At 39.4% G+C, this 26,677-nt stretch overlaps 1 protein-coding gene across 1 annotated transcript; it reads left to right on the top strand.

Moving 5' to 3' along the window:
• Positions 1-1,588: 1,588 nt before the first annotated feature.
• On the top strand, positions 1,589-25,688 carry brwd1 (bromodomain and WD repeat domain containing 1). Its single transcript, XM_008425269.2, has 44 exons — positions 1,589-1,887; positions 2,002-2,060; positions 2,178-2,207; positions 2,415-2,474; positions 4,156-4,306; positions 4,514-4,612; positions 5,593-5,753; positions 7,067-7,288; positions 9,462-9,562; positions 10,266-10,336; positions 10,493-10,593; positions 10,723-10,763; positions 10,848-10,949; positions 12,071-12,224; positions 12,331-12,465; positions 12,785-12,913; positions 13,099-13,247; positions 13,970-14,046; positions 14,202-14,414; positions 14,508-14,691; positions 15,015-15,105; positions 15,778-15,900; positions 15,999-16,069; positions 16,220-16,451; positions 16,572-16,688; positions 16,799-16,906; positions 17,033-17,157; positions 17,295-17,377; positions 17,586-17,697; positions 18,123-18,184; positions 18,288-18,443; positions 18,549-18,669; positions 18,802-18,927; positions 19,044-19,110; positions 19,598-19,648; positions 20,020-20,145; positions 20,235-20,387; positions 20,496-20,656; positions 21,457-21,629; positions 21,980-22,117; positions 22,220-22,378; positions 22,511-22,834; positions 22,955-23,095; positions 23,177-25,688. Exons 1-44 carry the CDS (start codon positions 1,851-1,853, stop codon positions 24,508-24,510), a joined length of 6,630 nt encoding a protein of 2,209 aa, XP_008423491.1. The 5' UTR covers positions 1,589-1,850; the 3' UTR covers positions 24,511-25,688.
• The last annotated feature ends 989 nt before the right edge of the window (positions 25,689-26,677 follow it).

Below are 26,677 nucleotides of genomic sequence, written 5' to 3'. Positions count from 1 at the left end.
ATGTCATAAATCCATTGTCACTCAACAGTGAAGTTAGGTTTTTGTTAACGTGGACTGAAGTAACCAAGAACGAAATGATCATTACTTAAAATTTCTAATCATTTCTGCTTAGAAAAGTTGTCAAATATCCAGACAGAATGAAGTCAGGAGCTCTTGATGACTAAACGTTTGTGGCACATTTAACAAAAACTATGCGAGTTCAAGAAAATCCACAAAGAAATAACATTTATGCACCTTCTTTTACTTAAAGTATAAAAATTACTTTAAAATGGGTGAACTAGTTTCCATTGAATTTTATTAGTGAAGATTAAAAAAATATAAAATTGGGTTTTAATATGTAAGGCAAAATATCAGCCTTCTTACTTTCATGTGTCCTGGCCTAACTGAAGCTAAATATTCAGTTGAGTTTTTTTGTATGGCGCCTATTCTCAACAAGTGTTTTAATCTTAAAATTTAATTCATTTCAAGAGTTCAAATAGAAGACAAAGAACCAAGATTATATTACACAGATATGGTAAAACAAAATCATTGAAAAATTCTACTTGTTTCACAAAGTCAAATAATCTGTATTTTTTTTTTTATTCAAGCATTGATGTTCTTTTGCTTTGATGAATATTGCTTATAGCTAATGAAAATACAAATTTCAGTGGCTTTGAACCAGTGGGAAACGCTCCAGTTCTTATTCTCTTTAACCCAGGAAAATACAGCTGATATTCTTTGTTCAGTTGTGGAGTGAGCACAAAGTATCTGACAGTTACACCGCATGTCAACAGATAAATATCCATATGAAGCATCAAGTTCGGCTGCTGTCCTTAGAGCACAGAACGTTTTAAACTTTTCAAAGCTGCACTGGGGCATTTTTTCTATTTTTTATTCCTCTCAACTTTCTATTTCTCTTTTTCCTGCATACAGCATTCTGTGAACAGACAAGTTCGTTTGGCAACAGATAAGTCCTCTATAGAGGCTTGGTTTAAGTGACTCTGTTCTTCTGGAAAATTCAAAATTTCTGTTTTACTTTAATTTGGGGTGAGGTGAGTTGCACCTCACTCCAAAATCATTAATAGTCAAAATCATTAAAACCAACAAATAAATTGGAAAACATTACGATGTGTTATGCATGTATGAGTAGTTTCATTTTTTATTTTAACGTTTTGTTTTTTACTTTAATGTTAGGAGCTTTTTTTTAACTGCAAGCCACAGTAATCAAAATTAACAAAAATAAATGAATAGGAAAACATTTTTTAAATATACAGAGCTAAAGCTAAAAACGACAAGCTTGTAGCATTTATTAATTTATTTTTAGAACACAATGTATTCACACTTCATTTGATATTAAGTCTCGTGTTCACTGGTTTGACATAAGAAATGTATATTTTGATGAAGTGAGCTGGCAACCGTTATCGGTGACGTCACATGCACAACTCACGACCTTGCTACCAGAAAAGGGGGAGGGCGTAACATTAATAGCACTGTGTTTATCAATTTTAAAATGTGTGTTGTCCTTTGAAATTATAAAAACAATTTGTCGAATGTAGTTCTGTATTTTTACAATGATGTAATATAACTGTGGCTAGCCACCAAGCTAACGCGCGGTGGTGTCTTTTGTTGCTGGAGTGCTCCTCCCTCCCTGCCCCCTTTTTCCTGTGTTACTCCGCCGTGGCGGAAGTAAGTTGTATAGCCGAGGCCTCATCCTTCCAATGGCGACTGCAAACAGGCTGAATAGAAAGCGGGAGCAACCGTGGAGGGGTGTCAGCGACGTGTAACCGAAATTAAATAAATATATCTGATTTTTCTTTAGCAACAAAGTTAGTCTGAAGATCACTCCACCTCTCCAAATCACGGCCGTTTCCATGGCCAAAAGTCGGAACATTTCGCTCCTTGAGTCGGGTAAGCCGCAGAAGTAAACCCCAATTGATGGCTTGATTTACACCAATATCGCTCGTGCTAATTGATTCTTGGACTGATTTCCGGGCTGTTAATGTACTCACTGTTCCGTTTCAGAGCTCTATTACTTGATTTCTCGTTTCCTAACAACGGGTCCGTGTCGGAGAGCGGCTGAGGTGAGCTGGCGTGCTTTCACTGGCACACTTTGTTGTATTTCGACATAGTTGACGAGCACTTGATTATAGTTAATATACAGGGACCCTAATCTGGATTGCATTTCAATTCCTCCCCAGGTCCTAGCAAGTGAACTCGAAGAATATCAGGTCTGTATTTTGGTTGTCTCTGCTTGCTAGGTAACTGCTAACTAGCTGCTTCGCTGTAGGCTGACTCTGTGCTTATAAACTTGGTGAACTCTTTGGACTTTTTAATATCCCGTTACGTCCCACTCATTTGACATCATCCGGTTTTAAGACGCGTGTACCTGCTTCAATTTTTAAAGTAACTCATCTTTGATAAACTGTTTTCGACAGCTCTTACCGGGAAGATTGGACTGGCTGGGAAATGAACACCCTAGAACATACGAAGATGTGGTAAGATTTAACTTTGTGATTTCAAGTTCAGTGCCGATGCTTGTTATTGTCTTGTGACAGGGGGGGCTGCACGCTCTGTGCTTGTTTACGGTCTTTGTTCGGTTTCCATCTGAACCGCTGATGTAGATCTTTAACTTTTAATGAACTGTAAAACCTAACTTGTTCGGAAAACCTTAACTGTTTATGGTTAACTTTTGAATGGTCTACCAAAAACCGACATTAGGATGGGAGTTTAATGTTTTTTGTACCAGCTGTCGTATTGCAGTTAGGGTGGGTTGTTCGGCTTGTCGCTTTGCTGAGACTGCTTTCTCAGCCAATCACAAGCCGAGTTTCTTTGTCTCTGCGTTATTTTGCATGTGACCTGCGCTGTGATTGGTTCTTTAAAGAAAGAGAATATTTGCATACAAACCACGCCTTGAGGAACAAGGGGTGAGAAGTGCATGAAAAAAAAAATACTTTGTCTGACACCAAACTTGTTATAATGCAGACTCCAGGCACAAATTAAACGTCTATAATACTGGAGAAAGCTTTTGGTATGATTTTTTTGATTATTTAACAAGAGACAATAGTCTTATTTAAAAATGCTAAGGTTTATTTGTTTCCAATGTTGAGATATTTGAGATAAACAAATCTTATAGATCCATTAAAAGTATTGGTAAACAATGTAGTTAAAAAATGTTGAAAACATTTGTATAGACCCATAGCACACTTATGTTTATCTTCCAAAAATCCATGCATCTGTGCTGCACATGTTGGCAGGAAATGGTTTTGGAAGCAATACTAACAAGGAGCTTGAAATAAATAATGCATGTAGACAGCCTTGCTTTTCAATAATTTAACAATAAATTGGCTATTTCATCAGGATTTTATTTAATTTCCCTTTGGGATGAATAAATCCAGGTTCAAACTCAAAACTGAGTAAGTGCCAGAGTAGGTTTGAAGATATTTTATCAGTGACTCAATTGACTAGGTTCTATAAGATAACTTTTTAAAAAAAAAAATTTTTATCGCTTGGCATTACAGATTGAGTTTTAGTCCATTATATTATAACTAAGAGTGATCTAAAACACATAAATTATTTATAATTTATCTCTTTGATTGCATTTGTACTGTATAAATGTAATATTTTCATAGAAATTGCATTTATTTTTTATTGAAACAGGGTGTCTGTAAATTCAGGATGTTTGTAGATACCCCATGTAAAGAGGCTTGGGATAACATTTATTATGATGCTATGTAAATAAGAATTGGGATTTATGGAAAACAAAGCTTGAACTATTGTTGCAACTCACAAAGACATGTAGCTATAGCTTTGGATGGGTAAAGTTATGTAAGCTGTTCCCACTGGTAATATTTACTGCAGGTAATATCAGACAATAGTGAATAAAGGTTGATCTAAACAGGAGCCGAACAAATATTTTTTTCAATTTTATGAAAACAAAAACTACACACATCTTATACAGCTAGTCCCCAACCAACTCAATGCGGTCTGGTAAGAGGACCTGGTCCTATGTCAGTCAAGTTTGCAGCTGTACGCCATGTATAAGCAATTGTAAGACAGTGTTTGGTACAAGTATGGGACTTGCTTATAGAGTTTACACTTAAATTCAACAGAATTATGGAAATATGCTCCTAGTAGAATAGTGAAAAGTCACTGCTCTTGTTGTGTTTGCCCTGACAGGTTGCTGCCAACAGACATGTTGCACCCGACCATTTGCTACAGATATGTAAGCAAATTGGACCACTGCTCGATAAAGAGGTCCCATCGTGTGTCCCAGGTGTGCACTCTCTCCTGGGGTCTGGAAAGCAGTCCATGCTTCGGACTGCGAAAGGTACAGGCTTTGCATATTTTTCTGCTCAGGAATGTGAGACAGCGTTTTTGTTACTTTAGACCGCATGAGAAGTTCAATTTGTTTCCATAAAACATTTGTTCAAGCAGAGATTGTTCAGCAGTTGTTTTTTCATTTGTGTATTTGTGAGGAGTGATACCGAGACATCTGCTCCACTCACATCATGAACTGTTTGTTTCTGATTTTCAGACTGTGACAGTGTGCAGCTCAAAGCTTCATCATATGCAGCCCTTCATCGGGGCAGACCACCAGAGAGGCCTTTGAACCAGAAGCAACCTCCACATCCGGGTAAGTCCCAGTGGTGTGGCAAATGAAACTAACTAGTAGCATATTTGCTTAGAGGTGTTCCATTCATCTGCTGTGATTTTGTGATTCATTTATTTGTGGTACTTTGAAGTTTAATATTTTGATGATGGTTTCATTGTAGGGCTGTTTTATTTTAAGCTCACTGTTGTTTGTCTGCCACAATAAAGCCACCTTTATTACGTGATGAAATGTTGCGCCATGATTATGACATAAAATTTGTTCCATTTGATTTAGTGGCAAGATTCCCTGATGTTACAGAGTTTCTAATCTTTTGTGCATTGAGGGCCTTATTTTCTGTGCAGCGCCACATTGATTCTCGTCAAACCTGTTTGTAGCAGTGTTCAGCTCTGAAACCTATCCTGCTATGAGAAAAGTAATGCCTCTATGTGACTCTAGGATATTTGGGGTGTTTACACGTATGAAGTTACTATTTACGGGTTCTGAGCATGTGTCTCCCTCCACACTTTTTAATGCAGATATTTTTTTATTTTCTTTCTCAGGCAAATATGAATAAGTATAAACAAACTGTTTGCACACCGTACTGTAACATTCATCAGACCCACTGTGTGTTTGGTTAAGAACTTGGGGCCTGAGCCATAGCTTAATAATTTGTAACAAAAACTTTTGAGCTTGACAACAATGCCATCTTAGTTTATATGTGAAACAGAATTTTGTTCACTTGGTTGGACTGTGACAAGCTGTTTGGTTTGGAGGCACAATGCACTACTTTCAGAATCTGTTGTGAAACTGAAAATTATTGCCACTGATGTTTGTTGCATTAGGAATATCTTCAGTCTATGAAATCAGTGTACATCTTAAGGTGGTAGGCCATCAGTTGTGTGGAGGTTCTCACTCATCTAATAGCTCAACATACCAGCACATGTTGAATGAGACTCATAATGTCAGCACTTTATCAACTCTTACAATTTCTATCTCTGTGCTCCGGTGTGTTTTATTAACAGTGAAGGTACATCGAGGGAGGGAGCTGACTGGAGTGCAACGTTTCAGCTCCATCTGTCCTGTCAGCACATATGAGCACATGCGTCTGCATAGGCGGATCCTGGGACATCTGTCTGCAGTGTATTGTATCGCATTTGATCGAACCGGTCTCAGGATCTTCACAGTAAGATGGGACCACTCAGCACTCGTACCATACCATATCAACTTTATTTATAAAGCACTTTAAAACAACCACAGCTGATACAAAGTGCTGTACATTAAAACACAACAATATAAAAAAATAAAAATAAGAAAAAACTCGTCCTAACTGATAAAATATTGGCAGCCTGACTGTTTTCTACATTAGGGATGTCCAATCGGGAGAAAGGTTGGTGACAGATACAAGTCCCCATATCGTACTGTATTAAATACCAATGGTATGTAGATGAAAACTACATACCGTACACTTCTGCCTCTTTATATCTACCAGTTGTTCAAACTCTCACTGGAGTTTGCGTGGGACTTCCTTATGTTTCTAATTGTATCTGGCTCCACATGTACAGCTGCATCTTTCAGTGAGCTCTCCTCTCTCTTGAGGCAACGCTTTTATGCATATCAGTTTCAAGTGCTTTATTTCCAAGCATGCTTTCATATGACCAATTTTACTTGTAACATTTTATTCCGGTTCCAATTGAACATGTGTGAACAAACGTACAGCAAAAGCAATTCTCCTGCTTTAAAAAGTTAGGGTTTTGCTTTAAACGCTCGTAAAATGTAGTTTACTTTGTTTTGGCTGCTCTCGGTACAGCTCTATCACAAACAGAAAATTTTTGGGGGATAAATTTTTTTGTTTTTGTTAGTTAGTTATTTATTTATTTATTTATTTATTTTTTTGAGACCAGTGATATTTATTTCAAGAGGAAAAGGGCAAAGAAAGAGAGATAGACTAGGATTTGGGGATGGAACTGCAGCAGAGGTGCCAAGGTTGGAAATCAACCTTCAGACAGCTGCGTCGAGGGCTAATAGAACTAGAAATATCCTTTTATTGTCCCACAATGGGGAAATTTCTTTGCAAGAGCAGCGAAGTGACAGGTAATAACAGCAGAACAGCCATGGCTTGCTTCTGTTTATGGGGTGTTCGCTCTACATCTACAGGATTCGTCTTTCCCGTCGAGTGATATTTGAAAATAGACACTCGCTTGACAGAAAGCTGAAACATCCAATACACTCCCTCTTTTACTGTGAAGGTGACTGTAAAGGTTACAAAAAATAGATGAAAATTGTGAAGGAAAACCAATGTCTTCATGAAGGACGTGTTTGGATTTTGCACTGCAGTACATGTATTGGAAGTCATGTTTAATCTGGGACTCCGATATCAACCGTTTAAAATAGTTCTTTCTCAAGACATCCCTAATGCATGTTGTGGTGTGCTGCTACAATCTTACCTGATCTCTATTTTACCTCGTGTCCTGAAGCAAAAATAACTTGTCTTTTAAGGGCTCAGATGATTGTTTGGTGAAGATTTGGTCTTCGCTCGATGGAAGGCTTCACTCAACATTGAGAGGACACTCTGCAGAAATCACAGACTTGGCTGTCAACTATGAAAACACACTAATTGCTGCTGGAAGCTGTGACAAGACCATCCGTGTGTGGTGCCTTCGTACCTGTGCTCCTATGGCGGTGCTGCAGGGACACAGTGGATCCATTACCTCCCTTCAGGTAAAGAAATGGGTAGCAATAAAAACATCCTGTTATTTATCAATGTGGGACTTTCTGCCATTGTAAAGATGAGAGGAGGGCAGGTTAGATAGGTTGAAGCATTTTTAATATCTAGTTGATGTTTTGTAATGCTTTTGAGACTGTATTAGAACTGTTCCTGCTAGGTCTGTTAATTCTCACTGGTTTGCCTCTTGAGATGGCTCACCTGGAACATTGCACTATGCCTGCGTTCCGTCAGAGAACGGGGTTAGACTTGAAAGCTGAAGAAGAGAAAGGCAAAATGGGTCAGAACATTTTTTTAAGTACAATGCACACTACGATGATTCAGTGAAAGCTACTTCTGTTGAAATGGTTCTTCAGGCTAAAGTGGAGTCCTAAAACTGAGTCCTAAAAGGAACCTCTTGTATCGAGCAAATAAAGCTCAGACATCTTAAGACATGATTTTTAAAAAGAAAAATATTTTTAGGATTTAATGTTTGTGCTGTAAGAAACCAGTGTGATTTAGACTTAAAGAACATAACTACGGATTATATTGACATATAAATAAAACAAAATAACACAAATTTCATATAACTTCATACAGTTTGAAGGCATATATTTGTTTAGATTATTCCTGGTTACATAAGATGTGGCAGAATGCCTTTATTGTTGCACTCAGTCTGGTCTCTGTCAGCTGTTGTGTTGCTGCTTGTTTTCTCTCTGATCAGAAGGAGCCTGGTTGCTACATTCTGGCCGATCTCCTGGTGAACGTTAAGTTTCTTTAGATCAGGTTCTCCAATAAGCAAAAGTTGGAAAATGTTCACACATTTCACCAACTCGTACGTTGGCATTTCATGTGCTTCAGTCAGACAGGGTAAAGAATTGCGTTCTCAACAAGTTGACATTTATTTTATGTTTGTGCAAACTGCTTTTTATTGGTCGGGTGTATTTATTTGCAAGTCTGACTGTTCTCTTGCTTCACTGCTGCAGCTGACCTGCCTACGCAGTGTTTTTGTTTTTTCCACCAGGGTCATGGGGGGGCGATATAGCTATATTAGATTGTTAAAGATTAGAACTTGCTGTCATCCTGCCAAAGCAGAGAGATTGGAATGTAGTCAATACCTAATTTTCTGTTCATTTTTTTTATTCCAAGGCTTTGATTTTATTCTTTTTACAGAAGCAACAGTGCAACTTATCTTGGTGTTGCTCTTCATCTGTTAAAGGAAAATAAATTGACACATGCTTCTCACTGTAATTATTTTTGACATAGTGTCAGAACAAATCTTTGTGAGATGAATCGGATATGAACCAAATATTTTAGAGGAATTTTTTTTCTGGGAACTACAACCAGATAAATAAGTTACAGGTTTCTGCATATTGATTGTGTTAGCAATCAATGTGCTAAAATAAAAAGATCTTGTAGAAATAAAACAAACATCACACTACTTTATAGAGCATTGCAAACCATGTTTTGTTTAGTAAAACCCCACAACTCAGTTCAGTTATAGCATATGTAAAAGTTATTTGAAGACATTCAGGTATTGTTTGATTGCATGAGACTACAACATATCTAGAATTTTATTTTTGTCTGTAACTTGTGAAATGCCTTTTTATTTAATCGTACTATGCACTATGCAGTAATGAAATGTCACCCACATATGACTGAATAGGTTGACTTCATATAGATTGAAGTCTGTCAATATAACATACCAATATACCCTGTTAGTCAGAGAGTAGAGTCTTTTCACCATGCAACATATGTTTCTTGATTGAGCAGGTCAGTTGAGGTCTTGTTTTATTTGAAAACCAGCTCCCCTCAGCTTTCACTTCCTCTGGAGTTACGGGTGTAAAAACTTAACCAAATGCAGAAGCCCTGATCCTCATATTTAACAAGTAAACAAAAAGTCTTTTTGTTTGTGTTTATGAGCCAAATTTTGAAGGTAAGTTTTGTAAGGAGTTGGGTGCTGTGATTATTGTCAGGTCTTCCAGTTTTATGAAATGAGATACTCACCTCCAGAAAGCGAAATAAACTTTATGCTCATCTCTGATGACCTGAGACTGTATTTTTCAGTGGGGGTTTTTTCCACCCGAGCTTTGTGGGACGTTAATGTTCAACCCTCTATATTGAGGAAGTTTCTCTGCATAAAATAACTTGAGTATTCATTACACCTACCCGCATTTCTTTTGTTGTTAGTTTTCACCTTTTGCCAAGGGCTCCAAACGTTACATGCTGTCCACTGGAACGGATGCTACTGTCTGCTTCTGGCAGTGGGACGTCAACAACATCAACTTCAGGTCAGCATGGCTTCTTTTAGCAGGATAGAGGTAAAAATAAGCTTAGAAATGATTAGGATTAAGTCTTTTTTTTTTTTTTTTTTTTTAAATGAAGGAAGAAGGGAAAAAAAATTAACACTGAAAACTGCATAATGTAGATGGTTGTACAAGAGTTAATGAATTTTATATATCATTTTGTTTTCAAATATGTTGATTTCAAAGTAACTTACTGACACTCGCCCACACCAGAATGTTTTAACAAGAGAAATTGCAGGTCATTTGCCTTTTTTTAAATTATTATTTAAAGAGAAAAATAAAAATAACTTTTTCCTAAATCTCAAGAATCTTGCCTTTAGTATTTAAGGATTTTTGTGTTTGGGGACTGTTTTAACTCTGGAAAAGCAAGAATGGAAAAATTCAGCTTTTTCCACTTATAGTTTGTATCTTAAAATAAAGTCTATGATGTACAGTAGATACTAGGGAATTTATAAATTAGCTGAACCGATAAGATGTGAAGATAAACCTAAAAAAAATGCCAAGTGATGTGTGTGAAATGCAGACATGTGGATGGATCCTGATGAGACGGCTTGTGCCACATATTCCTTGACCCCTACATGATGAGGATGATTCTGACCCTTTCTGTCACTTGTCTGTCCTTTTCAGTGAAGATTAACCATCACTGTTTGTGTAAACTTGCCAACATTTTTCTCTGTTCTCCCTAAAGCGATCGGCCACACAAGTTTACAGAGCGGCCAAGGCCAGGGGTCCAGACTGTGTGCTCCTCGTTCAGTCCAGGTGAAGATTTCTTCAAGCATGAGCAAATGCTTAAAGTGTTTCACACTGAGTTTTATGGATCCTACTACTAATTTTTCCTCTCCAACAGTTACCTAAGTGGGAATTCATTAGCTTTGGGAAAACTTGAAACTTATCACAAAATGATCTTATTTTCAGGTGGGATGTTCTTGGCAACAGGAAGCACAGATGATGTCATTAGAATATACTACCTGGGAAGCGGGAGTCCAGAGAAGATATCAGAGCTCCATGAGCACACGGTTAGCAGGCTTCACTTTTCTACCATATACCAATACCTTCTTACATGTAAACCTGGTATTTACATGTAACATTTAAATTTATAACCATTGACAATACAAGTTTTTTTTTTTTTTTTGGCTTCTTTTTAGGATAAAGTGGACAGCATCCAGTTCTCCCACTCAGGTGAAAGGTATGTGTATTTACTATTACACCGTTTATTTGTATTTAGTCAGTAGTGAGTTAATTGTGCAATGGAAACTGTGTTCTGTCTCAGGTTTGTAAGCGGAAGTCGAGATGGAACGGCTCGAATCTGGAAGCTGCATCAGCGGCAGCGCTGGAGATGCATCCTACTCAACATGTCTGCAACTCTTCCTGGGTAAGGGCTCGAAACATTAATTTCTTAACATAAAGCTTAAAACATCAATTTCTCTTTGTGAAATTGATGTTTGCTTACTGATTGTGTAATATAAAACTATGGTGTACGCTGAAAATTCCTTTTTCCACATGTATTTTGGTCTTCTGTTGGACAGCTGTAACACATAAGATGGAAAATATCTTTCAGGTTAGTTGTTGGAAGAAGTAGTTTGAAATCCAAAAGACGATAGAGGAACTAAGGGTGCACCAATTTATCGACCAGCCGAAATCAGCCACTCAATGTCTCAGCATCCATTTCCTTAATTTTGGGAGATTGGTGATCGGCTGATACCTACATGTGAAACCCATTGTATTCCAGACCTATCTACCTGAGCAAAGGTCTAAAAATCAACCACTGTCCTCTTTTGCTCTCATGTGAAATAGGTTTGACTGTCATGCTAACCCACCAGATCACGTCTGTGCGTTTGCAATTAACAACTGTTGCCAACTCAGCAACTTTCTTGCTATTATTTAGCAACATTTCAGACAAAAAAAAAGCAAAAATCTGAATCAGCAAATTAGGCTTTTGATGAGCCAGAAAACTGCAATTGATGCACCCCTAAAAGGAATTACAAGAATGTACCCAAACACGTTTCCAAACTTTAATCAATTTTTACTAAACAAAAATATTCCTGAAGCGTTACGGTGTTCATCTAAGCTTCTGTTGGCTGTGAGTAGAGACAAATTTAATGCTGCATTTGACCCAGCGATCAGAGCTAATCTTGGAAAACCTAACTGATCACCAGCTGATTGATTAGTTCATTCAAATATGTACAGAGCTGAAGTAGCTCTAATAAGTTACACAGTCTAACTACGTGACCAATCTGCCAGATTGTTTTCTGCCACAAGGAAAAAGGATGTCTCTTTTATCACTAAGAAGAGCCGAGCAACCAAATAGATTTTGAGCAAGATGAAAGAGAAATGCTTCAGTTGAACAAAAACAGGTCCCAGTATACGTACTGCAGCAGTGTTATGGGGAAACTCTGCTTAAATTACCATTAGATACAGACTGAAAGTGTTAGTTGAGTTAATGAGTTGGACTGTTTTTGGCACCAATTTATCATAATTTCTTTTTCTTATTAGTGCTGAACCAACAAGCGAAGAGGAAAACTACTTTAAGCCCAAAGTAACCATGGTTGCGTGGGATCGCCATGACAATACAGTCGTCACGGCTGTTAACAACCATCTCCTCAAAGTGTGGAACTCCTACACAGGACAGCTGCTACATATCCTAAAAGTACATGCACACAAGATTTGTCTTGCTCAGTGAAGAAACCCAGTGCTAATTATTTCCATTATTATTCTCAAATGAAGTTAATAAATCCTACTGATGTTGTTTTCAGGGCCATGAAGCTGAGGTGTTTGTCCTCGAACCTCACCCCTTTGATGCTAGGATCATCCTGTCTGCTGGCCACGACGGGAACGTCTTCATCTGGGATCTGCAACGAGGAAAAAACACCCGGCATTACTTCAACATGGTACACACACACACACACACACACACACACACATTATGCACAAGCAGGACGGAATCCTTACAGATTGTGAAAGACAACAGTAAAACAGTGCAATTAAATTATTTAGAATTTACCTTGAAGCTAATCGTGACAAATGATGGCAGGCTGAGAGCAGAGTTCTTGATTTAGTAGATCATTTGTTGGGGCTTTCAACCATTTACATCAGTGTAATGTTGTTTCTTAATCAAGTTTATTCACACATCGTTTATTCTTTTACTCGGAGGGGGTAAAAAACACTTGTCGTGGTCTCCTTTCAAGTACTTTGTTTTTCTTATTCCAGATTGAGGGTCAGGGTCATGGAGCCGTTTTTGACTGCAAATTCACTCCTGATGGTCAGCGGTTTGCCTGCACAGACTCGCACGGCCATCTGCTCATCTTTGGCTTTGGCAGCTCCAAACCGTACGAAAAGGCAAGAAAAATAGATTGAGAAAATGACTGGTTTATAAATCTTTTTGACACAGAAGACAAATCTTTCATACATGTTTGATAGAGAGAAGTAGTTATTAGGGGGGGGGGATGTCTACTGCATATTAAAGTGAAAAAAAAGTTGTTGTTTTTTATTTATTTAAATAATTCTTCCCTTGGTTTCCACAGCTTCCAGACCAGGTGTTCTTCCACACAGATTACAGGCCACTGATTCGAGATGCCAATGGCTTTGTGTTGGATGAGCAAACACAGCAAGCTCCCCATCTGATGCCCCCTCCGTTCTTGGTCGATGTAGATGGAAACCCCCATCCACCCAGGTATCAGACTGTAAAGGACAACTCCACAACTCTCTGTATCGTCCACAATGAACGTTATTAATTTTGATTTAGATAATTAAGAACAAACTAATGTTTTTTTTTAAACACAATGCCAAATGCCAATTTTAGTACGGTAGTTTTTTTTTTTTCGTTCTTTAAAAATGACAATAAATTTCCTGTAGTAAGATATTAATCAAAAATTGTTACCTGATATTCTGGACTCTAAACGGTGATTAAGTCGCATCAGTCAAGGAGGAATGAACTTATACCCCGGTGAGACTTATTTAAGTCACATTTATTTAGAAATTGTCAAACATGAGCTTTTCAACAAACTCATGGAATCTATTGACTTAGGCTTTGAAGTTTACTGACTTCGTTCCAACCATTCTGGTCGTTCGCTGATCAGGAACACATTGGTTGAAAAATGTCCAGTGCCTGCCTTCAGACAATTACGGAGTTGATCCCCTAATAAGTTGGCAATCATTTAAATTTAGCATCAAGTCTTTCATTGTCACAAAGTTGCAAAGGGACACATGAAGCTCCTCTGTTGCTATATTCTTATATTTTAGACCTCTTGTTCCAGATTGGAAAAAAAAAAACACTTAGCTTTTACTTTCCTACTGTGTTCCATTTATAGATTGAGAATTTTTACTGATGCCACTTGTTTTTTTTTTTTTTTCCGTTTTTGTCTTTTCCTCACAAAACATTCGACTTGTTTCCAGATACCAGCGTCTCGTTCCGGGCAGGGAGAACATCGCTGCTGAACATCTGGTTCCTCAGCTGGGATATGTAGCCACTAGTAAGGCTGGAGCTTTTCTCATCTTTACAGAAAACATTATATCGAAGCATATGCTTTTATTTTTATTTTGACTGAGAAATCAACTTCTAATGATTCATCTGAAGGCACCCATATGACTTACAACTGTTCTTGATCGTCCCGTGTCTTCTCTTCAGGTGATGGCGAGGTGGTGGAGCAGGTGATCAGCCAGCAGACGGCAGAACCTGAGGAGGTTTCAGTGAGACGCAGCAGCCTTCTGGACGAGGCGATCCGACAGCTGCAGGAACAACAGGACCGGCAGAACCAGGTCGGGACAGAAGCACCACCAGCTCCTGAAGCCAGACCAGAAGGTCCGGTGTTGGCACCTGCACCAAGTACTCCACGCAGAGGTAGCAGCCATATTCCTCTGCATCGTTTTATATCTGTGTCCTTGAATTTTGTTAATGGATTTTCCTTTTTCTCCCCCACCCCCATCCACCCAGTGTCTGTGAATGAGCGAGCAGATGTGCAGTCACCTCCTAATGTGGGTCTGAGACGAAGTGGCCAGGTGGAGGGTGTGAGGCAGATGCACCAAAACGCTCCTCGCAGTCAGATGGCCACCGAAAGAGACCTGCAGGCGTGGAGGCGCAGGGTGGTGGTTCCTGAACTAGCAGCTAGCAACTACAGGTGAAACAATTCAACCTAAAATAAAGACAAGATCTTTATTTTAGTCAAAGTCCCATAAAGGTCTTCTTGGTGACTTGGTTAACGTACAACTTGAAATGTAAAGGACTTTATAGTCCCACTTTAGCCAAGGATACAGATTTTATAATCTTCTGTGGCATAAAAGGTATTTTAGGCTAAATTCAAATTTTTGTAGGTTTCAATTTGTATTAATACGAAAGAGACCCATAAGTTGAAGTTGGTTTCTATCTGGTAGTAAATGGCTATTTTTGTTACCTTTATCATAAATGTTCTCAAAAAAATAACCAATGTGTAAAATGTTTCAGGAACCAGGAGGATGTTCGCACAGCCAGAGGAGATGAGGAGGTTTTCCTGTACAACACAAAGAAAAGACGGATTATCTACGGCAGCTTTCGGGTACGTCTGCTGCTGCTTTGCTGCTTTTTTCTCAATTTTAGCCATTTTTTGAAGAAGAGCTTCTCTGCAATTTCATTATTAGTTTCAAAGAATAAAACTTGTAGATTAAGATTTATTACATACAGTCTGTAATACATTTTCATCCATCCGTTGTCTAAGACGCTTATTCTTGCAGGGTTCTGAGGGGAGCTGGTGTCTTTCTCCTAATGTATTTTTATTTGTTATATAAATGTGATGAACAGACTTTGATTGAGCCTCCAGCCAAGCCTCGCTTTAGCATCTATTACTAAGATGTTTTTCTTCCACTCAGTGATCTATGAATACTCTTGGATACATCCCTCTGTGAACATTCAGACTCTTCAGCATTTGTGACTGGACGACTGTTAAGTCAGAAGTCTTCCCCATGGCATAGCAGAACATTTCTGAATTAAGACGTGTTTCTTTAGTAATACAGAACAATTAAATAAATTTGAATATTACTGAAATCCAATTTATTTTAGCACCTTTATCACTGAGTGAAACACGGTATGTATGTTAATTACACACTGATGGATGTGCCGATGCGCCAAAAAACATTTTGTTGAGATTAAATTGTGTTGTAGTTGGTTTATCCTGTTCAGCAGTCGATCTGTTGGTGTTTCTTGGTGCTGACTCGGTTCCATCCGTCCTCAGGATGATTCAGACGAGGAACCTTCGACTGCAAAGCGAGTTCACAGCCGCAGAGGTTCCTCAGATCTTATTGAGTTCTCATGTGAAGAAGGCGAGGAGACGGCTAGTTCAGATATTCACACTGAGGTAATTCACTGTCACTCATCTTGTCAGTTTGTATAGATATGACACACATCTCTTTGGTTGCAGTTTATTTTGAACCTTTTGCCTTTTTTTCTTCCCAGGACAATGACATTGATGGCAGTGAACTGGATACCTCCAATGAAGAAGAAGAGTGGACCAGTGACAGCTCTAAGTATGATTCCTTCTGCTCTTTTCTACCAATTGCTAGAAGGATACTTTTCTTCAACTCCTTTGTTTTAGACCATTGTCATCTCAGATGGCTCTTTGAGGCCCCTCCTGTCGCTGTTACCAATTGAAAATGTTTCATGTTCTGATTGGGCAGCCATACATCCAGCGAGTACTCTGACTGGACAGCAGATGCCGGCATAAACCTGCAGCCCTCCACTCCGCTGTCGTCACGTAAGCGAGTGAGGCGCAGACTCAGCAGCTCAGAGGAAGAGGAGGAGGAAGACAATGAGGAAGAGGAGGAGAAGCAGCAAAGTGAGGAGGAGGAGGAGAAACCTGTGAAGAAAAGCAAAGAGAAAGCTAAGAAAGCCAAAGCCAAGTCACCCCGGGTGAGTTTACCGCTGCTGCTGTCGGGATCTAAATAGATTAATTTGCGTTGATGCTGTTTTAATTGACATTAAGCAAGATCTTGAAATCTCTAAATGGTTTACCTGTTGTGCTCCAATCAGCGTCCAAAGCCCCGACCATCGATTAACAGAGAAGTGTCAAACGAGTTCAGGCCGTCGGCGTGGATCACCGATGTCATTCCCAGGAAGTCTCCTTTTGTTCCACAGATGGGCGACGAGGTATCAGGCCTTTAAAATGCTTTTCACTACTATTTTCACCACAAGTTACCACAAAGTTGATATAATATGCTGCTAGTCTTCATAGGCATTAAATCTTGTGTTTCTCCCAGGTGATCTACTTCCGCCAGGGCCATGAGGCCTATGTAGACGCTGTGAGTCGCAGTGAGCTCTATCCCATCAATCTGGAAAAACAGCCTTGGAAAAAAATGGAGCTGCGGGTAAAACACATAAATCGTGTTCAGAGAAGCATATTAAAAGGCCACTAATTGTGTCCATGTCTTACCAAAGTTGCTGAGGTTCTCATTAAACTGAACCGATTAAGTGAAAACCTTCATGTTTTCCAGGACCAAGAGTTTGTGAAGATCACTGGTATTAAATATGAAGTTTGCCCTCCAACGCTCTGCTGTCTGAAGCTGACTCTTATCGACCACGGCACCAAGAAAATCACAGACAAGTCATTTTCTATCAAGTATGCGGCTCATGTTGAATTTCATGAATGCACATTAGTTGTACAATTGTAAAGATTAATACTAATGACAAAATATCATAGTCCGTTTAAAAATTCTCTTTATTTGACCGTTTTCTTTTGGGGGTTTTTTTCTCTAGGTACCACGACATGCCGGATGTGATCGATTTTCTGGTGTTGAGGCAGAGTTATGACGAGGCGCTCCGTAGGAACTGGCAGCCAAGTAAGTTCTCCTTTTAGTGTAATCTTTTCTAAATCGATTGAATTTTGTTTAGTCTTATTTCAGTTATTTCAGTCAAACTTTAAAACATATCAAGAAGTAAATGTTACCAGGTGCTGTGGGGTTAGTTATGTTCGTGATTAACTGTTGAATTGTTAAATGTAGAAAATAGTCAGAATTTTTCACTTCTGTTTTTCTTCTTCTATGGTAGATGACAGGTTTCGCTCAGTGATCGACGATGCCTGGTGGTTTGGGACCATCGTCTGTCAGGAGCCCTACCAGCCGGAATACCCAGATAGCCTCTTTCAGTGCTTCAAAGTCAGGTGGGAAAAATAACTGCCATGATGTCCAATCAAAGCATAATAATTACTTTGACATTTTTAATGGGTAATCAGTGGTAGGGAAAGTAATAATGGTTCAATTTTGGAAGTAAGAAACTTGTTTTTGTGGAGTGACGGTGGCACCTTTTGCATACACACTTACACGTTTTTAAAATCATATTCAAGTCTTAAAATCTGCGCTTCAAGATAGGATGTTGCATTTTTTAACTTTGCATATTATGATGTAGCTTTTATGACTCTATTATTTTATTGTATGTCATTATTGTCTAAGTGGCAAAAGCCAGGAAAACGTCTGTACTTGTCCAGAACTCTGTGGTCTTATAGCAGAAGGTTTAGAAGAGTCATTTTTAGCTTTTTAAATGCTGCTAAATGGTGCTGATTTCTGCGTAAATGTTTGTTTTCAATAGATGGGACAATGGAGAAACCGAAAAGCTCAGTCCATGGGACGTGGAGCCTATACAGGACGACGGTAATCCCAGCTCAAGTATTTTCAGAAAGTCGTCTGTTCACACTGTTTTGCTCGCGGCCCCTGACGACAGATTTCTAATCTCATCTCTGCTGTTGCTTTGCAGCCCAGCCCCCAGACACAGATGGAGGAGGTATCCCTGCGACAGCGGAGGAGATGAAAGAGCTGATGTACAAACCTGTACCAGGGGAGTGGGGCGAGAGGAGCAGGGACGAGGAGTGTGATCGCATCATCGCCGGTATCGAGCAGCTCATTACTCTCGGTGCGTATGCCAAACAAGATGAAGTGTCTGATGTTCTTTGTTGGCTTTTTAAGCTGCCTTCTTAGTAATTGCACTGATCTACCTTTCTTTGTGCTTTTAATGCAGAGATTGCAGCTCCGTTTTCTGGTCCGGTAGACTTAATCCAGTATCCCACCTACTGCACAGTGATCGCCTATCCCACCGATCTGGGCACAATCAGACTGCGGCTCATCAACAGGTTTTACAGGTGTGCTCCTCCAGTCATGTTTCACTCCATCCACCTCATAATCAGCAAAGGTTGTTTTGTTTCAGTCTATTGAAATCTGAATAAATTACGTTTTGTACTAAGCTGCATACGCTCCCCCTCTGCGCTTGACAGGCGCCTCTCTGCATTAGTTTGGGAAGCCAGGTATATTGCACATAACGCCCGCACTTTCAATGAGCCAAGAAGCAAGATTGCCCACTCTGCAAAAATCATCTCAAGCGTTCTCCAGAAATTTGTCAAGTAAGATCTGTTGCATGTTCTCTTCAGATTGTTTGTTTTTTATTTTTTGAATGGTCAATTGGTGACACTTTATAGGCTCAATATATTTTGCATATTTTCATGTTGTGTTTTTCTAGTAATCCAAGCTGCACGGATATTTTGGAGATCTACAGTGCTGTGGAGGAGATGGACGATGATGATGAGGCAAGTCTTCAAAGAATAATGAGCGAGAATAATAGTTCAGTGAAAAAAAACAAACAAGTCTTTTGTTTTACAAAGATGTTGAAATGCTGCAGGTTTGATCAGGTCTCATTGGAAAGGGTTGATGTTGGCTGTAGCTTTTTCACAATGTGGCAACCTGAGCAGTTTTTATATTTTATGTGTTTTCAGAAACAGTCTTTCTCATAAAAGCACTTTGTAAAATTACCCTAGCTTCCCTGCGAGCCGAAATAATAGAGAAGTTGTTACCTTTAACGACTGTTTATATTAATGCTGTGGCACGCTCGAGATAAAACGGCCAGCTTCACTTAGAGGTACAGCGGCTTTGAATGATGATTCCCCGGTGAATGCAAGCCATTGAATCGAAATTGAATCACTTTTATTTATTGTTGACTTGATTTTTATAAAAAAAAAAAAAATTATTTGAAATTGATTGTAAATGATCATATTGACTAACTCTGGCTCTCTTCAGGAAGAAGAAATGGAAGCACCAGGCACATCCTCAGGACATAGACTACGTCAGGTAAACAAGAAAAACCAACACTGACTTCATGCAGAACACAGCACATCCTTACATTAATGCACAGCTCAGAGTTTTTGATCATTTTCTTTTCTAAAACTCTGACCCTGAATTAAAGACTTTAATTAATTCCAACAATTTCTGTTCAAGTTACTAGAAGACACTTTTCTAAAATTTAGTTTATTAAATTGAAATTTTAACTGCCTTTACAGGAAATTGAAAGAGAGAGAACAGTTATCTTTTCACAGATTTTAAAACAGACATAATTATAAAATTTGCATTTTCTGGGTGAAGGGTGGAGATAATTTCTCTAGAAAGTAAGAGATATCATGAAGTCTTTAACAACGTTAATCTCTATTTGTTAATCTGTGCAGCACTCAGTGGAGGTCTTGCCAGACCGAGATTCTTGGAAGGAGCATTGTAGGCATCTAGTCAACTATATATTTGAATGTGAAGACTCAGAACCGTTCAGACAGCCTGTGGATCCTGAGAACTATCCTGTAAGTGCAGAGACTGCAAATCCAAACAACTCCAGGTTTTATTCTAAGCTTTGAAGGCCTTCCAAGTCATGTCTTGCTTATGTTTCCAGGATTATCTTGACATTATCGATACTCCAATGGACTTTGGCACAGTGAAAAGGACTCTGGAGGAAGATCGCTATGAAAACCCTATAGAGCTGTGCAAAGACACGCGCTTAATATTTGCCAATGCTAAGGCTTACACGCCCAACAAACGCTCCAAGGTAGGCGATAATTGCTGCTTGGGGAGGGAGTGTTTATCTCTTCTGGCGTCACATTTGAGATAAATTTACCGAGTCAGTGATTTTCTTTAACCGTCTACTTCCTTTTAGATCTACAGCATGACCTTGCGACTCTCTGCCTTCTTTGAGGAGCAGATCAGAACAATCATATCAGAGTACAAAACTGCCGTCAAAAGCAGTGACCGGCTGCGCCGCAGTCAAAGGTTTCGCAAGAAAATGCAGCAGCAGGATCAGTCCTCAGCCACAACAAGGTTTGTCTTGCCTCGTCTGTGGTTGGCTGATAAATTCAACACGCTATGGATTCTGAATGCTGTGCTCGTTACAACTGGGTTTCCTTTTTAAGTCCTACCTCAGTCAGTCATTTTCTGTTTCTAGATCATGTAGATCATGGTTCAATAACAAAAATAAAAACATTGCATTATGTATAAATATGACATCCATTTCTAAGGCACTGTTTGGTACGTTTTTCTATTTGCTTCAGCAGTACCACTGTGTTATCTCATCTCCAGTGGTGTCACTCAGTTTTAAAATTAAAAAAAAAAAATAGTAACAATGTCAAGATCTGTAATTAATCGCACTTAGATCAAAAACTATATGTTGACAAAATACGCATTTTCAGTTCAAAAACCCTTTCTGCTGCTAAATTATTGAATAAACGAACATTGGGTTGTCTGGTCTGTTTTCATTACCGACTGCACATTCTGCATGTGTTCAGGTATTGAAAACAACATTGTATGTGTGTGCGCACAACTAAAAGAGTTGACTTTAGGTACAAAAATATGCACCATCAGTCACACCCTTGATAGTCTTTTGAATGTCTGAAAAATAAGGTAAAAACAGGAAGTTTTATAGAAAGTAGACTTTTAAAATGTGTAGTCTAAAGTAAAACCAAAAGGCTGAGACAAAGGCAGAATCAAAGTATGCAGTGAATCCTACTGAGAAAATAATGGCTGGATTTCCCGTGCCGTGCTAGTGTCTTTGTCATATTGTAGTTACTGTAACAGCTGGATGTCAAACTACTAAATGTTTCTCTCCCCTTTCGCCCCACCAGTCACAAAAGGTCCGCTGTTAAAACTCAGGAAAAATCGGAGTCAATGTCCATAACAAAATCTACCTCAGCCAAAGTGTCTGTTCCTGAGAGAGCGAGGCGGAGTCGAGGCAGAAGCTCAGGTCTAAGCTCCTCAGAGGACGACTCCGGCTCCAAAGCTGCCTCATCCACAGCAGGTACAAGCAAACTTTGCTTCAACATTGGTTTTATAACAGCAGCTGAAATATAAACCTTATACGCAGATTAGCATTATATTCTGCTTTTGATGCTTCTAGGCCACATATTGGAAGTGCAACTTAAATATTTTGACCCACAAGTCCTTATTTTCTTTACTTTGATGGGGATGTGTCTGCAGTCACCTCTGCAATTATTGATGCAAAGAGCAAGAGTCTTACTTTGGAAAGCGGAAAAGGCAGACTTACAGCTACATATACAATACCTGCGTTTTTCACAGTTGAGAAAATTGTATTATCTTGGTTATGCTGATTGATTCTCAAAACTTAAGTTTTTTTTGTTTTTTTGGCAGAGTCTGAAAGCGAGAATGAACAGAGTGATTCAGATGACGAGGAGACGCGTCCAGCGTCTTCAAAGCGTCATCAAAGCAGACACAAAGCCAGAGTTACAAGAAGCAAAACTTCCAAGAAGAAGAAGAAGAAGCAAAAAGGTCAGGAGTAAACTTCGCCCAGATGACATAAAGTAAATGACAAGGTTTGTCTTTAAGTCATATATTAAACAAATTAACTTTGAAAATTTGTTTTGTGGCTAGCTGCTAAGAGTGACAGTGAAGATGAGGAGGAAGAATGCGAGAGTGAAGGAGAGGATGAAGAAGACGGAGATGTTTCCTCCAAGTCTTCGGACCATCAGTATACCGGCAGAAGCACACGGCAGACCAGAAACAGAACCGCCAGAGACGGAACAAGAGCAGGTGAGACGTGTAACAAGAGACCAAAAGGCTCTCGTTGTCAGAAAATTGTAATTTAATGTTACTTCTCTGCATGGAAAGACATGGAAAGGCAGGTGTTAACAGCCTTCGATATTCCGAATGGCTCTTTTTCAGAAGGCAGAGCAGAAATGAACGGCCACAGCAGCAGGGCGTCACGTCGAGAAAGGCGCCATCAACGCAACTCTGACCGAGCCTCCTCCCATGACTCGGACCGGGAAGAAGAGGTGACCGTTCCCAGGTTCCTCAAGAGAAAAACTGCGAGAGCCGCTGTCAGTAAGATGAAACAACTGGAGGCATCCGATGAAGACTACGAAGAGGAAGAGAGGAAGCCGAGAAGCGGCAGCAGCAGCAGATGGCTCCGCCACACGTCTCGTACTGGCAAACGTACTGCGGTGATCCAGAGCAGCTCTGAGTCGGACGGAGAGTTGTCAACGGAAGGTAAGCAAATATTTTAAAGTCTAGAACATCGCTGGGAAATATACATAAATTTAGACTTTTACTGTTTTGTGCTAATTAAGGGTGGAGCTTTACTGTTTGGTGTTCTTAAAACATTCCTAGGTTCCCAGAATACTAAGGAATCTGACAGCGAATCCGTGGGTGAGGAAGACGACACTGGGAGCGAAGTTTCATCCTCTTCCCAGATTAAACAGAATGGAGTTAACAAGAAAACCAAACACACTGCCAAAACAAGAAGAAATGGTGACTAATTTTTCATTTTTACATTACTGCATGTTTTTATAATCAGTTTCATGACTTCTTCCCCCCCCCCCCCCCCTACAGATACGTTGTCACAAGTGAACGGACACAGTGGAAAAAATAAATTTGAGAGCAACTCTGAGCAAGAACAAACTGCAAAGGAGGAGGAAGACCAGATACCTCTGTCTCACAAACCGTCTAGAAGCACTGCTGGAAGAAGTAGGATTGCAAGCGAGGAGGAGGCGGAGGAGAGCAATGAGCGCCAAACCACACGGAATAAAACTCCTGTAAGTTCAGATGAAGAGTACTGTGCCAAAAAACGGCCTCAACAAAACGGAAGGACAGATAAAGAATCATTCCAAAGGGACTCGAAGAAAAAAAGTAAAGTGTCAGCATCAAAAAGCCAAGACAAACAAAAATCTGCCTCAACAAAAACATTGGATGGTGGGGAATCCGATGAAGTCAGCGATCCTCCTCCAAAACGATCAAGCCCACAGAAGAAAGGGACGAAGAAAGCGGAGTTGGAAAGAAGTCCCTCCAGCGATGGGTCTGACCTTGATGTAAGGAAACTAACGAGAAGCAAAACCAAAAGGCCTCATTCCACGTCGGCTTCGGAAAGCTCTGATGAGTACAAACCCCGGAGGAAGTCGTGGAGGAAACGCTCCACTGGATCGTCAGACGAAGAGTTGGATCATTCCGATGACGCGTCAAAGAGACGGCTGAACCTTCGCGCTCTACCCAAAAAGAAATACATAGTTGACAACTCTCTTTCCGAGGAAGATGTGACGGGAGAAAACCAGCGGAGGCAAAGAAACGGCAACAAGAGAGAGTTGGAGTCGAGGGAAGAGGGGTACAACACAAGAGTGTCCAGGAGAACGTCTCCCAGTGAAGGAAAGAATCAGGTCACTTCCAAGAGGAAACGGATTTACACCTCAGACTCCGAGGACGAGGAGGAAGACTCGCAGAAGGAGCCTCTAAACAACAGCAATAGCAACAGCAGGTCAGGCTCCTCCAAGAGCTTTAAAAGGGAATCCAAGCAAGATGACAAAGAGAGTGACACTTCATCCCACTCTGACTCCAGAGAGGAGGAAGGAGAGGAGGAGGACGTTCAGTCAAACAGGAGGAGGAAAAGCCTTAGGCAGCCAAAGCCTAAACGGAAGGAGAGCTACAGCAGCAACAAACACAGCTCAGACTCGGAAAGCAAGCCGATGTTTTCAGCCTCTGAAAACTCCTTTTCCAGCTCAGGGTCCCACAGCAGTCCAAAGAGGAGAAGTCGCACGCGAACGGAAAGGCCCACGAGCTGCAAGCTCAGTCTGCGGCGCCATCAACGCATCTCAGAGGAGGACAGCGAACCACAGAGACGCGTCAACACTCGGAACCGAGGCAAGCGGACCGTTAATTACCGCGACAGCGAATGAAAGCGCGGCTGGAGGCTTCACAGGGAAGACGGGACGTTTACTGGACGCGTTGGGGACACTCGATGGCCAAGTTATGGTAGTAGCACTGGAGTCCTCAACAATAAAATGCTGTGAATCTGTTTCATTCAGGGATATTATTTATATTTTCTATGAAAAACATGTTTATAGATGTAATACAAATTCAAGCATTTGAACTGCTAGTTTTCACAAGGACACAGGACAAACATCACCTGCTGTGGTGGTGGTTGTGATTTGGCAGAATAACAGTTTCTGGGGAATCTTGTCAGCTTGGGTGCTATCCTAATATACCTCTGTTTAATCGAGCATATTGCTGGCTTGCACTAAGAAACACTGTAATGAGGTATTTCATACACTAGTTTTGCATTAGAAACTCAGGGGTCAACTAAGTTTACTGTAGTCTGGAGAGATGCAGTTGTTTTTTGTTTTTTTTTTGGTTTTTTTGCTTTTGTTTGTTGTTTTTTTTAGATAAGGTAAGGACGATAAATGATTCCAGATTGGCAGATGTCTGAGCACATCGACTGGATCCAAAAAATCCAAGCCTACATTTTTGACTTCCGCACTCCTTTGTAAATCCACACACCTAAAGCTTGACTGTATTGTGAGGTGAGCCAAATGAACTCTTCCCCACACGTTTATTTTTCTTATTTTGTTTTGCTTTATATTCTAGTGAATAGATGTAAATACGTCATTGAGATTTAACAATTAGTTGCTAGCAAAGCGCTTATTTAAATCTGACCGGGGTTGTCATCTTTTTCTTCTTTTTTTTTGTTTTCTTTACATTTAACTGCATTTTCTTGCCATGTGTCACAAGTTGGTACTTTTTTTTGCTAAGTATGAATAACCAAAAGTACTTAAAGCAAGATACTGCAATTTCTCATATTGGGAAGATCTTTTATCATTGTCCTGTGTTACCTACTTTCAGTATTAAATTCTTTTTGCAGAGTTGACTTAAATATTTTCCCGGCCATATTTTTTTTTTTTTTGTTTTTTTTTGTTTGAGGACGTTTCCAAATACAGTCGCTTGGTGACCTTTTGCTCAACTTTTTTCGTACTACACCTTTAATAGATTTCACAGTGAAACTGTTCATGAAATGTGGTTGTGGAGTGCAATGAAATAATTATTCCTCCCATGAATAAAGACATCAGTTCAAGGTGTATTCTATGTCTGACTCAATTTCTCCGTCTGACATACAGGACAGCCAGACTTATTTAATACATTTTTCCCTTGTAGACATTGGTTCAAGGGACATTCCAGGTCCCTTGAACCAATGATTCAAGGGGCTGATTTAAATTCACACTCTAATCCTTTTTTTATTATTATTATTCTCTACTAGATATGACGACGTGTCTCAATAATCCATTAGAATAATCATTCTATGTATGGATGGAAAAGAAATTGATTAAAAACTCAAAGTCAGGCTAGGAGTAAGGTAATCTTGGATGGACCCTCACCTAAAGCATCTCATAAGTTGTAGAAAATTGTTGAATATTTGCTGTTGAAAGACATTTCCTCCTTTCTCTGTGTCTCCTCCCCCCTATTATCTGCTCCATTTTCTCCTATTCATTAAAACAGGCACTGGATGATGTTCCTGATGTAGAAGGCCGACACAAATCCAAAATTGGATTGATGTATCAAAGAATTCAGTTGGATATTTCAAAGGCTTTAATTTCTCACTAAAGTGCTATAATTAGTTTACTTGTATAGCAAATATCACAAATTTTACCATATAGTTGATTTAGATGTCAAGAAATATTTCCTGAAATCATTTAAACGCTGTTGTCTCACTAATTAAACATGCATTCAGCTGCCAACAATTAATCTTTTCTGTCGTAGTTTAATTTATGCTGAGAGATTTGTAAGACTAAAAAAATCAAAGTTATGATTTGCTGCAGAGCATGACTACATTTAAATAATGAAGAAATTATTGAAATGTGAATTAAAATGTTAAGACCTATTATTGGGTGATGTAGTTTTAGTAGTTCTTTGCCAGTTATACAAATGCAATTTTTTTGTATAACTTGCTGTAAAAATCCAAAGATGGTAGGATTAAATTCTTTGAAGTTTAGCATTTATTTATTGGCAAGAATTAAAAACGTTCTCTGTACGGTCAAAATAGACACAAAATTTTGATTATGCACAGTGCCT

Source organism: Poecilia reticulata, linkage group LG13 (assembly GCF_000633615.1).
Source record: "Poecilia reticulata strain Guanapo linkage group LG13, Guppy_female_1.0+MT, whole genome shotgun sequence".
NCBI lineage: Eukaryota > Metazoa > Chordata > Actinopteri > Cyprinodontiformes > Poeciliidae > Poecilia > Poecilia reticulata.
This window is presented reverse-complemented; position numbering and strand designations above follow the sequence as displayed.

Coding starts and splice junctions, on each gene's coding strand:
- brwd1 (XM_008425269.2), top strand. CDS start 1,851: ATGGCCAAAAGTCGGAACATTTCGCTCCTTGAGTCGG. Junction 16,070..16,219: donor TGGACCAGTGACAGCTCTAA/GTATGATTCCTT, acceptor CTGATTGGGCAG/CCATACATCCAGCGAGTACT. Junction 21,630..21,979: donor AGCTGCCTCATCCACAGCAG/GTACAAGCAAAC, acceptor TTTTTTTGGCAG/AGTCTGAAAGCGAGAATGAA.